The sequence below is a fragment of the Colletotrichum truncatum genome, assembly GCF_014235925.2.
Source record: "Colletotrichum truncatum strain CMES1059 chromosome Unknown Contig_0006, whole genome shotgun sequence".
In the NCBI taxonomy this organism is placed as follows: Eukaryota; Fungi; Ascomycota; class Sordariomycetes; order Glomerellales; family Glomerellaceae; genus Colletotrichum; species Colletotrichum truncatum.
In genome coordinates this window covers 3,917,478-3,933,133 of record NW_027222403.1, presented here as the reverse complement: position 1 = coordinate 3,933,133, position 15,656 = coordinate 3,917,478, and the positions used below count along the sequence as shown (strand labels likewise).

The 15,656-nt window shown below is 52.9% G+C and overlaps 6 protein-coding genes across 6 annotated transcripts; 4 read left to right on the top strand and 2 right to left on the bottom strand.

Moving 5' to 3' along the window:
* Window positions 1-48: 48 nt before the first annotated feature.
* On the bottom strand, window positions 49-1,398 carry CTRU02_210368 (short chain dehydrogenase; the record flags this gene model as incomplete). The annotated part of the gene is made up of 5 exons (XM_036733527.1): window positions 49-539; window positions 633-948; window positions 1,009-1,139; window positions 1,215-1,281; window positions 1,378-1,398. The coding sequence occupies 5 exons, from the start codon at window positions 1,396-1,398 to the stop codon at window positions 49-51; spliced, it is 1,026 nt and encodes a 341-aa protein (XP_036574735.1).
* Window positions 1,399-2,042: 644 nt separating this feature from the next.
* CTRU02_210367 (Fatty acid amide hydrolase 1) lies at window positions 2,043-4,174 on the top strand (the record flags this gene model as incomplete). The annotated part of the gene is made up of 4 exons (XM_036733528.2): window positions 2,043-2,098; window positions 2,162-2,239; window positions 2,306-2,955; window positions 3,030-4,174. The coding sequence occupies 4 exons, from the start codon at window positions 2,043-2,045 to the stop codon at window positions 4,172-4,174; spliced, it is 1,929 nt and encodes a 642-aa protein (XP_036574736.2).
* A 931-nt stretch (window positions 4,175-5,105) lies between these two features.
* CTRU02_210366 (ABC transporter) lies at window positions 5,106-9,216 on the top strand (the record flags this gene model as incomplete). Its single annotated transcript, XM_036733529.2, has 6 exons — window positions 5,106-5,917; window positions 6,003-6,288; window positions 6,357-7,281; window positions 7,355-7,653; window positions 7,729-8,251; window positions 8,312-9,216. 6 exons carry the CDS (start codon window positions 5,106-5,108, stop codon window positions 9,214-9,216), a joined length of 3,750 nt encoding a protein of 1,249 aa, XP_036574737.2.
* A 398-nt stretch (window positions 9,217-9,614) lies between these two features.
* On the bottom strand, window positions 9,615-10,820 carry CTRU02_210365 (Sphingolipid C4-hydroxylase SUR2; the record flags this gene model as incomplete). Its single annotated transcript, XM_036733530.1, has 3 exons — window positions 9,615-9,775; window positions 9,847-10,155; window positions 10,250-10,820. 3 exons carry the CDS (start codon window positions 10,818-10,820, stop codon window positions 9,615-9,617), a joined length of 1,041 nt encoding a protein of 346 aa, XP_036574738.1.
* An 804-nt stretch (window positions 10,821-11,624) lies between these two features.
* On the top strand, window positions 11,625-12,723 carry CTRU02_210364 (Sphingolipid C4-hydroxylase SUR2; the record flags this gene model as incomplete). Its single annotated transcript, XM_036733531.1, has 3 exons — window positions 11,625-12,114; window positions 12,210-12,499; window positions 12,583-12,723. 3 exons carry the CDS (start codon window positions 11,625-11,627, stop codon window positions 12,721-12,723), a joined length of 921 nt encoding a protein of 306 aa, XP_036574739.1.
* A 1,214-nt stretch (window positions 12,724-13,937) lies between these two features.
* On the top strand, window positions 13,938-15,444 carry CTRU02_210363 (class II aminotransferase 8-amino-7-oxononanoate synthase; the record flags this gene model as incomplete). The annotated part of the gene is made up of 2 exons (XM_036733532.1): window positions 13,938-14,760; window positions 14,825-15,444. 2 exons carry the CDS (start codon window positions 13,938-13,940, stop codon window positions 15,442-15,444), a joined length of 1,443 nt encoding a protein of 480 aa, XP_036574740.1.
* Between the last annotated feature and the right edge of the window lie 212 nt (window positions 15,445-15,656).

The following is a 15,656-nucleotide window of genomic DNA, read 5'->3' as shown; positions in this document are numbered from 1 at the left end:
GAATTCAACTTACACTTCCACTCGTCAGTTTCATCTTGGATGGGTTTTCTAAATGTCCGAACTTTCACTAGAGCTTTCTCCTTTTTCTCTAGATATACCGACTTCGGTACACATAGCTTTCCATGACCTCCACAAGATGGGCCACACGAAGAAGCTCGAGATAAACCCCAGACACGAATCCAACATGCCCCAGCCTCTCTTGGGACTAGGCCCGATCATGCTGCTCCATAATACGGAAGTGTCGAAGTCAGTGCAAATGCAAAAATCACCTCCTCCCTGTCGATCCGCGGTGCCATGCACGATGGCCTCGGCTACGTCGTGGGCCGACGGGTATTTGGCTCTTAGCTTGTCCTCAGCGCCGTCGGTCGACTCCATCCGCTTGGTAATTGTCGGCTTGTTCTTCTGTTCCTCGAAGAATGTGTCGGTGAGTACCGTTCCTGGAAAGGCGCAGTGTATCGTGTACTGGGAAGCCGCGTTCGAGTAGATGGCTGTCTCTTGTCGGAGCGTGTCCGCGAGAGCGCGCTGAGCGCATTTTGCGGCTGTGGGGGTGGGTATTTTAGCGCGGATATTTTAGTGGAAAAATGATGTAGAGTAGTATAAGCTAAGGAGAAAAATGTCAAAATGTTACTCACGTGTGTACGCTACATAGCCAGGAACGTTTGCGAATGCGGCAGCACTGCTGATGAAAATAATTTGCCGCAGCTTCGGATTCGGCTTTGGCACTGTAGTCGCCGCTAATGAGGAAGTATTCTGACGGCGGTCGTCACGCGTCCAAAGCCGGAGCAGTGCGTGGGACGGATATGCGCTGGTGAGGTAATTCTTTCTCATACAGCTGTCAATAGCCGCAGCGGGAACGTCAGTGAAGAAACCCAGCTCGGAGACGCAGCCACCAGCGACGCAGTATAGGGCGTCGGGGAGTCGCGGTTGGGCTTCAAAAATGCGCTCGCACTACAAATATCATTGTTATGAGATCAAACCGCTCATTAGAAGAGTTTGTGGAACACTTACTTGGGATGCATCTGATAAGTCCAGTGATACAGCGCGGATCTCTTGGTCCGGAAAGATGGTGGCTTCGATGATCTCGACGCGTGCCTTGTCGAGCTCTACCTGCCTCCGAGCAAAGACGGTGACATCGGCTCCTGAATAGTGAAACAGTTTTCATATCAGTAGCTGAGTTTGATTTATGCTCTAATGCCATTGGGAAACAAGCTCACCTCTGGCAGCCAAGCTTATGGCGATAGCCTTGCCAAGTCCGGTCGAGCCACCGGCAACGAAAACTACCTAGTTATTCACGGTTTTCTTAGTTGAAAGGGACCGAAGAAGTTAGACGTGAGGTAAGAGAAGTAATAGTGATATTTTAGTGCTGAATATGCTTACTCTGCCCCTGAGGTTTTCCATCTTCGACGATCGTGATGGGGTCAACATGTTGCTGTTTATCTGTATTTCCTAGAATTGGAATTGCCGGAACAACGCTACTAATAGGACCAAACAGTGAAGAAGTGGAAAGAAATGTTGGGTTTTCTATGTTATCTACAATTTGCATGACATCCGATGTCATGGAGGTGATCACCGGAGCCCGGGATCCGGAACCCAGCACGGGTCCCACCCGGCCCCACACATTTGAGGAGCTGCTCCGATGATAAGCCCGGTCATTGAGAAACTACCAGTACAAAGCTCTTGGTGGAAAAAGTGAATGAATTGGAACCTTGACAAATTTCACCCTGCGTATTGAGTTTCCGGGAAGCCTCTTACTGCAGGCCAGGGCACGTGACTTACTGGGGGTTAATGGATGGGACCTCCGGCCCGCGTAAGCAGCGCCAAGTACTACGCCTGCACGCCAAACAGCCAACAGCCAACAAACACAACAAACAAAACAAACACACAATACACAATCACAAAGGGAGCAGCCCAATTTTATTTCCCCCTTGGCTACAAAGCATTACCCATAATCTGAATTTTTTCTAATCCACTTCCGGCAACAAAACCTTGCGTTTCCCACCCTGATCGCCTCAAGCCTGACCACACAGCCATAGTCAGCCATGATGGCTGCGCCAGGCCCCCAAAAGCGCCTCTTCCTCTACCCGGAACCCGTTCGCGCGTAAGACGTGTCAAGCCAGGTACAATTTACCGAGCAAGATTTTCGCGCTGACAATAAGACCAGTCTCGAAGCCCCTCCCGGCCCGCAAAGGAAGCCAAACCCACGAATCTATGGATGGTTACTCTTGGCGGCAGCCTTTCTGTATGCTTGATTTCCGCCTTGAATTTTGCTGTGTACTGAGGAAGAGTACTGATATTTGCATCAAAGTATTGAACGATTTGGCTTTATCCGTACAAAGGCTTGGGAAAATGCTGGATTCGGATGTCTGCGTGCAATCTGGGACCACATCGCCTTGACCGAACCCCGCTATGATCCCACCGTGTTTCCCTTTGAAGACGATTCCGTCGCTTCAGATATTCGATTGAAGAGCCCTGCGTCTCGGCAGCACGGAGACGACGATGAGTCATCTGTCCCTCATGGGGTTCCGTCTGGAGGAGGACAAAACACAGTCGCACTCTACCGGTCGTTGTATCTCTCGGGTGAGCTGACACCGCTTGACGTAGCCCGGGCTATCCTACCTTTCATCAGGCGCGATACGTCGCCGCCAGGCGAGCACTCTGTGGCATGGTTCGAGGTCAACGCCGAGTCGGTGCTTGCGGCGGCGACAGCCTCCACGCTTAGGTACAAAGAAAAGAAATCTCTGGGTCCGCTCGACGGCATCCCAACAGCGGTCAAGGACGAATACGATATGGAAGGCTACAAAACGACCCTGGGGTCTCCGAATGACTACACCGCACTCCATGTGCCACGGGCAGAAGGCGAAGATCATGGCGACAAAACATCTTGGTGTGTGAGACAGGTGATTGACGCAGGAGCTATCGTTCTGGGCAAGCTTTCTTTACATGAATTCGGCATGGGTGAGTTTTGTCGGTCGAGGCACATACTTATTTTCCTTGATGGGAACACTTATAGCTGACCTGCAGTGCTCCAGACACTGCCGGCTACAACATCACATATGGGACGCCGAGAAATCCATACAATCCGTCGTACTACCCAGGTGGAAGCTCTTCGGGATCTGCATATGCCGTCGCCACCGGGCTCCTACCCATCACACTGGGTAGCGATGGAGGTGGGAGTATTCGAATCCCCGCATCTTTCAACTCCATCTTTGGACTCAAACCAACGCATGGTCGACTCTCCTTTCTACCCGGCCAAAACCACAGCAACAATGCCGCAGTCAACGGTCCCATGGCTGGCGACATGCGATCCCTCATTGCTCTTTACGACGCGATGAGCAGACCACACCCTCGATCGCCCTACTCCTTCCCCAGATGCGCAACCACGCCGCGTCGAAGAACCCTTGAAATCGACGATGCCACTCGACCAAAGGTCATCGGAGTCCCCGAATCGTGGTTTGCGCAGGCCAGTCCTGTGGTCCAGAAGCTTTGTCGGAGTCTCATCGACAGGCTGGTGAAGCGCAAGGGCTACCGCGTCGTGCCGGTTGAAATACCCTTCACGCACGAGGGCCAAGTGGCGCACGCAGTCACGCTATTGACGGATGCGGCGGCGCTCGTGAGGGACACGGCGGGACTGTCGCCAGCGAACCGGATCCTACTGGCGCTCGGGCGTACGACGCCAGCATCGGACTACCAGCTTGCGCAGCGGCTGCGGCACGTTCTCATGCGGCACCTCGCGTGGCTCTGGCAGCAGCACCCAGGAATGATTCTAGTGACGCCGGCGTCTGCCTGCGCAGGTTGGCCTATCCGCAGCGAGCGCGAGCTCGTCTATGGCGTGAGCGACGGCGACCAGACCATGAAGTCGATGGAGTACGTCTGGCTGGCCAACCTTTGCGGCGTCCCTAGCATCAGTGTTCCGGCTGGCTTTGCCGCACCTGGCAGCAAGGAGGAGGAAACCGATGTTGCTGATGAGGACACGCCCGGAAAGATTCCCGTCGGTTTGATGGGCACGGGAGAGTGGTGCTCTGAGGAGAGCCTGTTACGGTTCGGGCTGGATGCTGAGGAAGTTGGCGCAGATTTGCAGTGTCTACCGCCCAACTGGGTTGATGTAGTGGCACTTGCCAAGGCGAAAAAGGAGGATGAATCTGCCAATGACTCCATGTGCGATGAGAGTCTCTAAGCTTGGGCGAAGATGTCTTACTTACGGGCGTATCGGGTAGAGAAGTCTAGAAATAGAAACCACGAGGCTGCGCGGTTATTTTTAAGCCGTTGGCATGACATAGTACCTGTTCTTCAATGCCTTAGCTTACCACCGAATTCCTGTCAAGTACCTGGATATCTACTATGCTATGTAACCTGGGTTAGGCGCGCTCGCCAAGGCATTTTCAGCTTGGCACGTTATGGTGGCTATTGGCATGACTGTTCGTAAATTTATCCTATATCTTCTAATCTAAAAGGATAGCAATTGCATTGATATCAGATACTGAGTCGGGCGGCATAATTGGCATAGTTAATAAATAATCTATTCATATCATTTTGGGGTGGGGCTTCCTCCGGAACCCGGGGCCCGGATTCCAGAAGTCTTGCTATTGTTAGTGGACGCCCTCCAACTTTTCGAACCAACAAGAATTTCCAGGCTCACATATGCAAGCTTACTGTCATCCTCCTACAACTCGCCCATGTCGCTAATTTCGGGAGAGATCCATCTGGACCGGAATATCTGTGAGCCCAGCCCGATCATTCGCATCAGCTTCATCAATGTCTGTCTCTCCGTTTGCCCTCTATCAAATATACGAACTCATCTGACATCACATCAGGACGTCGCGACTTGAAAGGGGCATTTCTCATCCCAGACAGTAGGTCGCAATCAGCGACGATCAACTTGCGATGGGAACGACGACAACAGAGTCCGGGCCGGGGCCAGCGCATCGCAATGATCCCTCGACGCCGTCTCCAAGCCCGAACAAGCAGGAACCGGAAACGATGCCACCAATGAAAGCGTACATAGTATGTGAACTAGACAAGCAGTCGTCTTTCAAACGGTCCCAGGCTTCTGTCGCAATATTGACTCTCTCGCGCAGCGCGTCTTTTCCTACCTGCGCCGAACCGAGATGGCCCTCAATGCCATCGCTGTCGCGGCGGCATTCGGTTCAGGCACTGCACTAGCTCTGGTAAATCTTGTCATGGGTCAGCTAATCAGAGTTATTCTGGACTTCACTTCTGGGGCTCTGGACCGCGATGACTTCCTCCCGCGCGTATCGACCCTCTGCCTTCAACTCGTCTACATCGGTCTCGCCCGCTGGGCCTGCGTCTACATCTACACGGTTCTCTCGACCCATACCGCATACCACGCCGTCCGCAACCTCCGCGCCGAATTTTTGCGCGCTGCCCTGCGTCAGCCGGTAGCCTTCTTCGACCGGGAGCTCAGCTCCGTTGCCATGCAAGCCACGACCAACGGCAACTTGGTTCAGTCCGGCGTGTCTGAGAAACTCATGGTCTGCTTCCAGGCCGCAGCGACCGCTGTCGCCGCATTTGCCATCGCCTTTGCCTCTCAGTGGAAGCTCACGCTGATCCTCATCGGTATCGCTCCTACCTTGGTTGTCCTCCTGGGTACGTGCGCCACCCTCGAGTCCAGAATCGAGGTGAGCCAGCTGGAAGTCTTTGCGCAGGCTGGTTCCTTTGCAGAAAATGTCCTCGTCACCATCCGGACCGTTCACGCCTTCGGCATACGGCCTCGTCTCATGGACCATTTCGTGACCTACCTCGACAAGGCCAAAGCACTAGGCATGCGCAAAAGCCCCCTCTACGGAGTTCTCTTCAGCCTCGAGTACTTCATCGTCTATTCCGGCATGGGGCTCGCTTTCTGGCAGGGAATTCAGATGATAGCGCGTGGAGAGGTCGACGACATGGGCACCGTTTTTACGTATGTTGTTTTACTCTCGAGTTAAGCACTCTTGATCCGCCCCCCAAAAAGCTGCATTTGCTGACCACATTTCGCATGTAAAAAGTGTCATCATGTCTGTTCTCACTGCCAGTTTGACAGTGACTGTTGTTGCCCCGTACATGATTTCCTTTCAGAAGGCTGCCACGGCGGCTGCCCAGCTTTTCGTCCTCATCGATCGCAATTCCGACATAGATCCGTTCGACGAAGGGGGCCTGAAACCTCCTGAAGAAACCGTTCGTGGCGAGCTCGAGATCGAAAACATTACCTTCAGTTACCCGGCTCGTCCGGGAGTCACCGTTCTGGACCGATTCTCGCTGAACATCCCGGCTGGAAAGGTGACGGCTCTTGTGGTAAGTGCAGAGCCCCAGCCAATTGCTGCCATTTTGGAACCCCCATAGCCTGACAAGACGTGATGCAGGGCGCCAGCGGTTCCGGGAAGAGCACCATAATCGGTCTCGTTGAACGATGGTACAGTCCCAACTCGGGCAGCATAAGGCTGGATGGAACGCGGATCGAGGAACTGAATCCGAACTGGCTCCGAACACATGTGCGTCTGGTACAGCAGGAACCTGTTCTCTTCAGCGGCACTATTTTTGAGAACATAGCTCACGGCCTTGTCGGCACTCCCTGGGAGAATGCATCTCTGACTGATCAGCGTGAGCGCGTCACCCGCGCAGCCGAGCTCGCATACGCCCATGACTTCATCACCACAAAGCTCCCGAATGGCTACGACACCGTCATCGGAGAGCGTGGCGGACAACTCTCCGGTGGACAGAAGCAGCGGATCGCCATCGCGCGGAGCATTGTTTCGGAGCCGCGTGTTCTCCTCCTTGACGAGGCCACCAGCGCGCTCGATCCGCGATCCGAGGGCGTTGTGCAGCAGGCCCTCGACAACGCTTCCAAGCAAAGAACGACTATCGTAATCGCGCACAAGCTGGCAACTGTCAGGCGGGCTGATAATATCGTCGTCTTGGCCAAGGGAGCCATAGTCGAGCAGGGTACCCATGAGGTCTTGATGGCCGCTGGTGGCGCTTACGCGCGCATGGTGCGGGCTCAGAAGCTGACGGCAGGCGATAACGAGATTCAAAAAATGAAAGACGTCTCCACCGAGTCTGAGAATACGATTCATGAGAAAGGAGTCGTGAAAGAGGGGTATAGGACCATGGGAGAGAAACAGGATTCTGGGCAAAATCCCCAACCAGCACACGCCTCAGCAGTAGCACAGTACAATTTCGAAGCAGCGAATCGCAAGAACATACTCGGAGACGTCTGGGAGCTCATCCGCGAGAGTCCGGAGCTCAAGTGGTATTTCATTTCCATCTTTATCGGATGCTTGATTGGATGTGAGTATCATGTTTATTGACTTTCACCATCATAACATAACCTTCCATCATTTACTAATCTGCAAGCACAAAGCCGCCGCGCTCCCTGGACAAGCTCTCCTAATGGGGAAGATAATGGATGTTTTTAACCTCCCCCCTGACCGAATGCGTGACCGAGGGAACTTTTATTCGCTCATGTTCTTCATCATGGGCCTCGCGGCCATGTTCATCTACTTTGTGACGGGATGGATTGCCAACTCGGCGGCTCAGGCAATGAACCACAAGTTCCGGCGGAATCTTCTTAACAACGTCTTAAAGCAGGATGTCAAGTTTTTCGATCTTCTGGAAAACAACGTCGGAGCCTTGACCGGTCGCCTCGACTCCACAGCTCAGGTGAGTCTGGTATTTGAGGGCTTGCAATTTTCTTTCACCATCGATTACGGTTGCTAATTCAACTGTGCGTCATAGGCCATGATCGAGCTGATGAGTATCAACATCGTCCTCATCCTTCTGACGATAATGACGATATTGGCCTGCAGCTGCCTCTCGATAGCCACGTCGTGGAAGCTCGGGCTTGTTGGTGTGTTCGCTGGGCTCTCCCCACTGCTGGCTGCCGGACTCGCGCGGATCCGGCTGCAGCTCAAGATGGATGGGAACAACGAAAGACGCTTCTCTGCGAGCGCGGCCATTGCTTCCGAGGCCATCCTGGCAATCCGGACGGTGTCCAGCCTCGCCATCGAGCGGGTCGTCTTGCGGAGATACACCGACGAGCTCGACGCGGCGACCAAGACGTCAGTCCGCCCATTGCTGCACGCCATGTTGTGGTTCTCCTTCACGCAAGCCGTCGAGTACTTTGTGCTCGGCTTGGGATTCTGGTGGGGGTGTACGCTGTTGAGGAACGGTGAGATATCGCTGTACCAATTTTTCGTGTCCTTCATGGGCATCTTTTACGCCGGACAAAACGCCGGCACCATGTTCACATATACGAGCAGTAAGTCTAATACGCAGACCAAAACACATTCTGTCTTTTTAACACTCTGGTTGTTTTCAGGCATCACCCAAGGAAAGTCCGCCGCCGATTACTACTTGTGGGTGAGATCTCTGGAACGGTCGGTGGAGGAGACGCCCCAGAACAAATCGATCACGCCCGCCCGTGACGTAGATCGTGTCCATCTTGACAACGTCGAGTTTAGCTACCCGGCTCGTCCGGATGTTCGCGTTCTCCGCGGCGCCGAGATCGTCGCCTCTTCTGGAGAATTTGTGGCCCTGGTCGGTCCATCTGGGTGTGGGAAAAGCACAGCCATCGCGCTGCTGGAGCGTTTCTACGACCCTGTCTCAGGAAGTGTCTGGATTGACGACCAGGACCTGGTTGAGATCAACCCAGAGGCTTACCGAGCGAGCGTGGCCCTCGTGCAACAGGAGGCGACTCTTTACCCGAGCACCATTCGGGAGAACGTGATGCTGGGCCTGCCTCTGAAGGCGGAAACATCAAGATCCGATGTCGACGAGAAGAGGTTGGAGGCCGCGCTCCGGGCGGCGAATGCCTGGGACTTTGTAATTTCGCTGCCCCAAGGCACGGAAACGCCCTGCGGCACCAACGGATCGCAGCTGTCGGGTGGGCAGAGACAGCGCATTGCCATCGCACGGGCGCTGATCCGGAACCCTAGACTGCTGCTCCTCGATGAGGCGACGTCAGCCTTGGACACGGCGTCAGAGAGAGTGGTGCAGGGTGCTCTGGGTCGCCGCGCTGCTAGTGGCGATGAAGCGGATACCTCGGGTCGCGGCAGGATCACGGTGGCCGTCGCCCACCGCTTGAGCACTATTAAGGACGCAGACCGTATTTACGTCTTCAGTGGCGGCAGGGTGGTGGAACAGGGCACACATGATGAGCTTATTGCTCTGGGCGGTATTTACAAGAGGCTGTGCGAGGCCGAGAGCCTCGATGTTGATGTTTGATAGAGCGGTCATGAAGTTTCACCTAGTGCCCTGAGTGGACTGGTAGGCTTCTTTTGTACACTAGGAATATAACAGACTTCCAAGGCGAGCTTCTTCTCATGTTTCTTACATAGGATTTGTCCCGAATGCCCTGCATAGCACTGTAATTCATATTCATCTAAACGTTCGTGCGATCTATAAGAGAGTTGAGTACTGTGCTCTATCCGGTTAAAAACTTGCGAAGAATAATCTGCGCCTATGAATGACATTCATGAATGATAGTATCCAACATTTCGATCGTTAATATCCCTGATTCAACTTGAAGCCTGATGCGCCATTGTAGACCTACGTGACTTGCAGCAAACATCCGTTTAAGCCGGTGTCACCACAGCACAACTCGTCAATTTTAGCATCATTAACTAATTGTCCTTCTTTTCAGTCTCCTCCTTATGCTGTGCCGCCCACTTCTCCTTTGCCTCAGACAGCCGCCTGCTGCCTTTGTAGATGGTGTTGTTCACTCGGTCCCAGAAGGTGAAGTAAAGGCCATAGTTGGTCTGCAAAAGCCATAGTAGAACCAGCGCTTGTCAGTCTCAAATACAATGAAGATTCTAATGGAGAAGTACAAAGACAAAAGTGTCGAAATAGAAGAACGGCACGATAGTTTTCTTACCTTGAGGCCCCATACTTGGTGGTGAATGTTATGGTGGACCATGCCGTTGCCAAAGATATAGCCCCAAAGATTGAGAGGGTTCCACGGCAGCTCCAGACTGGCGTGGTCATCTACAGCCTTGACGCTCGCCGTTGCGAAGAATACCATAGCCTCGCGGTCGCTGAGACCTACTAGCCGGCTGGAAAGATAAGAGCCGAGTATGTCATTGAAAAATCCCTCAATCGGGTGGTTGTAGGATGCGGCGTAGCTATAGGGAATGTAGTTGTAGTGGTGGACGGAGTGAATGCGACCTGTAGGGGCCCAAGGAATCAGTCAACGGTCGAGCCATTCCCCAAGAAGCCCGTTCGGCTGAGGGAACTGTCCAATATTACAGGCTTGACCTACGGTAGAGGAACGGAATCATATGCTCAAAGTAGTGCACCCAGTACGCCCAAGTGTCAAACAAGAAGAAGGCTATGAGCTGGCGGAGGCCCAGCCAAGCCCACCGAAAGCTGTGAGAAATCATCCACAGCGCCTCTGGTCTCAAGACTGAAGCTACATTCGGGAGGCGCCTCTTGATCTCCAGCCCGAAGAACTCAGCGCTGCCGAACTGGCCCCATACTGAAACCCCCGCCACAGCGCCGTCGGCAGGCTCGAGGATGCTCGCCATAACGAGCCCAAAGACGAGTTGCACGACGTGCATGACAATTACGACGCGAAGCGTCTCCCAGCGCGTTACGAGGTTGCGCCGCTTCTCTTCGCCAGTTGGGTAGACGCGGTATTTGTCGAACCAGCCGCTGTAGTGCGCCGTCTCATAGAAGATTGACACAACCCAGTAGGCCAGCAACGGGACAACGACAGAGGCGCGCGCGTCGTCCATGCCCAAGAGCGTACGCGGCGGCTGGGGCGATTCAATTCCATGTTTTGGGGGCGTGAGGAAAGCCTCATAGTCGAATGTGGTTTGGTTGCGTGTCATGATGGGAAGTGACAAGATGGAAAAAGACAAAGAATATGGACCACGGTAACACCCAAGAAAGAAACCTTTCTCGCAAACAAGTAACTATAATCTACAATATCATGGAAACGGGCCTACAGATGAACACACTCGTCGTTATCTATGGCTTGCAAATGGAGACTAACCTAGAGATCAGGCGAGCGGTGCCAATGGCAAAGGAACTGGCGGCCACGTTCAAAAGCCAGTACCCCGCCCCCTCTAGGGGTCCATGGAATACCGCTCGTTGCCTGATGTGACTCTTACAGGGTTAAATTGATCCCGCTTCTGCATTAGCCAAGGGTAGCATCTTACGCAAGGACATGAGGGGATGTCGTGTAACCCTAACCCCGACCACGGGTCTGGAGTCCGGAATCCGGATACCGTCTTACACACCCTCGCGAGTACTGTAGTTTGGTAACCCAAATAAATCATATTTGGGGTGAGGTGAGAAAATAAGACGACTATATCGCTACATTATCGCCTGACGAAGGATTTGTAGTTATCGATTCGCCCGTGGACCGGCCGTGGGGGACCCTGACCGTATTACAATCCGCATCTAATCATGCATGAAGAAACGGGCCGGGCCCCGGGACGTTGACGGTATCAAGTGTAAGCCGCAACGGACTCAGGCGGCTTTTTGTTTTCTCTCTCCCCTTTTTCTTGTGAGCATTTTCTGTTTCCTCACTGTTTAATGACTTGCCCAAACCAATTCCCTGACATAACCTCAACTCACCATTAATTTCTAGCCATCAGAAAGCCCTCTCTCTTAAGCCTATTCACGAAAAGATGGAAATTCTACACAGCTTCTACCAAAATCTCCCCAGCCTGAACCCGCGAACATGGGGCCCAGCGGAATTCTCTATCATTGTCCCACTCGCGGTTCACTGGGTGGTGGCACTCATGTACGAGTCTTTCGACGCCTTTGGGCTGTTCCAGCGGTACCGGCTGTTACAGCCCGATGAGTTTACCAAAAACAAAGTTACTAAACTTGAGGTTGTGCGCGGCGTACTGGTGAATCAGGGCATCATCATCGCCGTCGGCTGGATTGGTCTTGCCCTTGAGCCGGAACTCAACAGCCAAAAGCCTGGCGACCCATTTGGCATCACTCAGGAGGCCATAAGGGGCATCGAGGACACCAAGGCCATCGTTCAGTCGCCCATTCTCACCTCGCTCGCTTACTCCCTCGTAACCGTGGCGCGCATCTTTGCGGCCATGTTTGTGTACGATACTTGGCAATTCTGGGTGCATCTTGCATTGCATATGAAATGGGCATACAGTCAGTGGTGTTGTCTACTTGCTCCCCCTATTTTTTAATTTCCTTTCCTCTCGTTGAATAAACGATAGAAACTAACCCGAGAATCATGATTTCAGAGAAGATTCATTTGTGGCACCATCTCCTAAACGCCCCATGGTCATACGCGGCGACTTATGTACACCCGTTTGAGAGTTTTCTTCTCGACGCTCTCGGCCCCGGCCTGACGTGCGTAGTCGTTGGTCTCACTGCATGGGAGCGCGTGGCCGTTTTCACGCTCAGTGTGCTCAAGACACTTGACGACCATTCCGGCTACCGCTTCCCTTGGGACCCTATCATCCTTTTCGGGGGAATAACGGGCAGCGATATTGTTTACCACACAGTGCACCACCAGTCATGGGGAATCAAGGTCAGTTCATATCGAAAACGACACTTTCGGTCACATCACTTTCTCTCAAGTTCTTGTGTAAGCTGACGGGGGTTCTAATTTAGTCCAATTACGCGCTCTGGTTCACATTCTGGGACCGCACGATGGGGACCATCTACAGGGGACCAAAGTCTTTGAACGTTACACCGCAGTTTGCCGAGTTCCGGGAGGTCGGAAAGGTTGCCAAGAGTGAACATGTGGAGTGAGACTAACCGGAACAACATTTGTGATATGCACCCTGTGTTGATGGAAGGTAAAGATTGGAGAGCTTTGGCATTGTGTTTCACTGGTAGCTTTTCTATGTTTTTGGGAGGATGGTGGGGTATGTTCATCTATAATTCACCATCCTAAAGTAGCATTAACTAGAACAAAAGCTTGCTAGAAGTAGCTTTTCATGGATGTGTAGAGATGGTGATGCACAGCTTGACACAAACAAACAAGTAATGTGAGCCGGGAGAAAATGCATGTAAAAACTGAACCTGAATATTACATCGTAACCCCCTTTGGTTGAAATTATGAACATTCGAGCTCTTATAGAGGCTTTTTTTATTCTTCAATGAAAGAGATTTTAAACTTTATCATCTTTCCAGATCGGCGGCGTTATAGAAAATGTAAATCGACCTGCTCACCAGATCTTTAGATACATCGCTAATTGAGTATGAGATCGAACCAATCCTAAGTAGTCTGGTATAGTCTTTTTTGAGCTCATCACCCCGTTCTTAGTCAATGCCATTTGATATGCACATCTCTACTTTTGGTCTCGTACCATGTAACTCTGGGTTCTCTTCTCTAAGAACTTACTCAGCCTTTTCGAAATCACAGTAGCCAAGCATTTTCAGCCATGCAAGCCCAAGGCGGCACAGCAGCCTTGTCGGTAAGACTCAATGCTACGTCGGACCCTATCTGGCGGCTAAAGTCTGACCATAGAGTACTACACCCGAGCTGTACACCCATACCGGGTTCCGCCGCCCGAGTCGGGCCCCGGTCTAAATAACAACCTTGCTACATGAGCGTTGCAGGTCCTGGTGGCAACCCCTTCAGCCCTCCCAATGATGGACTTGGCAGATCCCGACCGAAATGTGTGTGATTGCCCTGGGACTAGGAGGTGACACTATGTGATAGGTCCTTCTCGAAACCAGTTCGTACTTTGCGATATGATGCATTCACCAACATTGATAAATGTTTTGTGGTTCGCTTTACTAAACCTCCTCAGCTCCATTATCACAACACGGCATTCAAGCTCAATCCCTTGTCTTCTTTCTTCGTCTACCTACCACAGGTCGTTTTCTTCTTGAGTGTTCTTCTGCAGGTGCTCAGAATCAACTTTCGCAGTTCAAAGTCCGACCCAACATCTCTGTCATTTGACTTACTCGTGTTTGTTGGCTCTAAATTTCTCAGAAGCCCTCAAATCTCAGAAAAGATGGCTACTACACTTCCTCACTTGGCTGAATGGGTTCAGGCGCAGGAGCTCCAGGGCCCTCGAATGAAGGATGCGCCTGTCTTCCAGCGCAACCTTGAGGAGACTCTCGACATGCGGCGGACGGAACACAACCTCATCACGCTCCGCAAGCGGCACAATCAAGTTGACTTTTCGTCCAACGACTTCATCTCACTCGCAGCCAGCGGTATGCTGCGAACCGCATTTTTCGAGGAGCTGGCGCGTCACCCGGGTTTCAAGCTGGGCAGCACTGGCTCCCGGCTGCTAGACGGTAACAATGACTACATTGAGCTCGTCGAGCGAGAGATCGCTGCCTTCCACGGCGCCGAGTCGGCCCTTGTCGTCAACTCTGGCTTTGAGGGTAACTGCGCCATCTTCTCAACCATTCCGCGGCCTGGTGACGCCGTTGTCTATGACGAGCTGGTCCACGCCAGCGTCCACGAGGGCATGTCGCGCAGCAGTGCCCTCAGCCGGACTTCGTTCCGCCATAACGACGTGGACTCGTTCCGCGACACCCTTGAAGCCGTCCGTGACTCCCAGCCCATGATCGAGCGCGGCCAGCGCTGCATCATCATCGCTGTGGAGACCATCTACAGCATGGACGGCGACGTCTGCCCTCTTGCCGAGATGGTGGACATCGTCAAGGAGCTCTTCCCGAAAGGCAATGCCCAGTTTGTCGTTGATGAGGCCCACAGCACAGGCATCGTCGGCGACAAGGGCATCGGCCTGGTTGGTATGCTCGGGCTGCAGAACGATATCGCCATCCGGCTGCATACCTTTTCCAAAGCCTTGGCTTCCTCAGGCGGTAAGCTTTATCATCATATCCATTGACTTTACATATAGAAGAATTATCTAACAGCGACACACAGGCGTCATTCTGTCCAACAAGACAGTCCGCACCATGCTGGTCAACCATGCACGGCCTCTATTCTTCACGGCATCGCCGTCTTTCCCCACGCTCGCCGCTATCCGCTCCGGCTATGGCCTGTTGAAGAGCGGCAAGACAGCCCCAGCCCAACAGCGTCTCCAGGACCTCCTGAAGCTCTTCTTCCGTACCATCACCAGCCACCCGGTTTGGGAGGCGGCCAACGATGCCGGTGTGCTCCGTGTCCCGTTGGCGGATGACTGGGAGACGAGGCCGTTCCAGACGCAGATTGTGCCCGTCATAACCGAGGCGCGACACAACTACTTCCTCTCGCTGCACCTACAGCTGCTCAACTACTTTGCGTTCCCCATTGACCCGCCCGTGGTCCCTAAGGGTACCAGCCGCGTACGTCTCGTGTTCAAAGCCACCAACTCCGAGGAGGAGGTTACGGGCGTCGCCGACGCCATCTGCGAGTGGGCCCAGGAGATGCTGGACATCAAGAAGAGCGGCAACGCTGGCCAGCTTCCCAAGGCTGCGCGCACTGTGTTCTCTTTCATCGCTGATACTGCTGGCGCGAATGGTACCAATGGCACAAACGGCACTAACGGCAGCAAAGGTTTTTAAGTCTAGGTCAGTGGCAGCTAGCAGGGATATGACTCGTTTTTAGTCTTGTTGTCCGCGATGGTTATCTTGGATAGAATCATCTCAATCCTGAATACATACATGCATCATTAAAAAGCACTTGAGGCCCTTTTTGAATTATTTACTACACATCATGTCGATTATCCAATGAGTAAACAATTGACGAGTAGGAGACTTTCATAGTATGGTGTTGA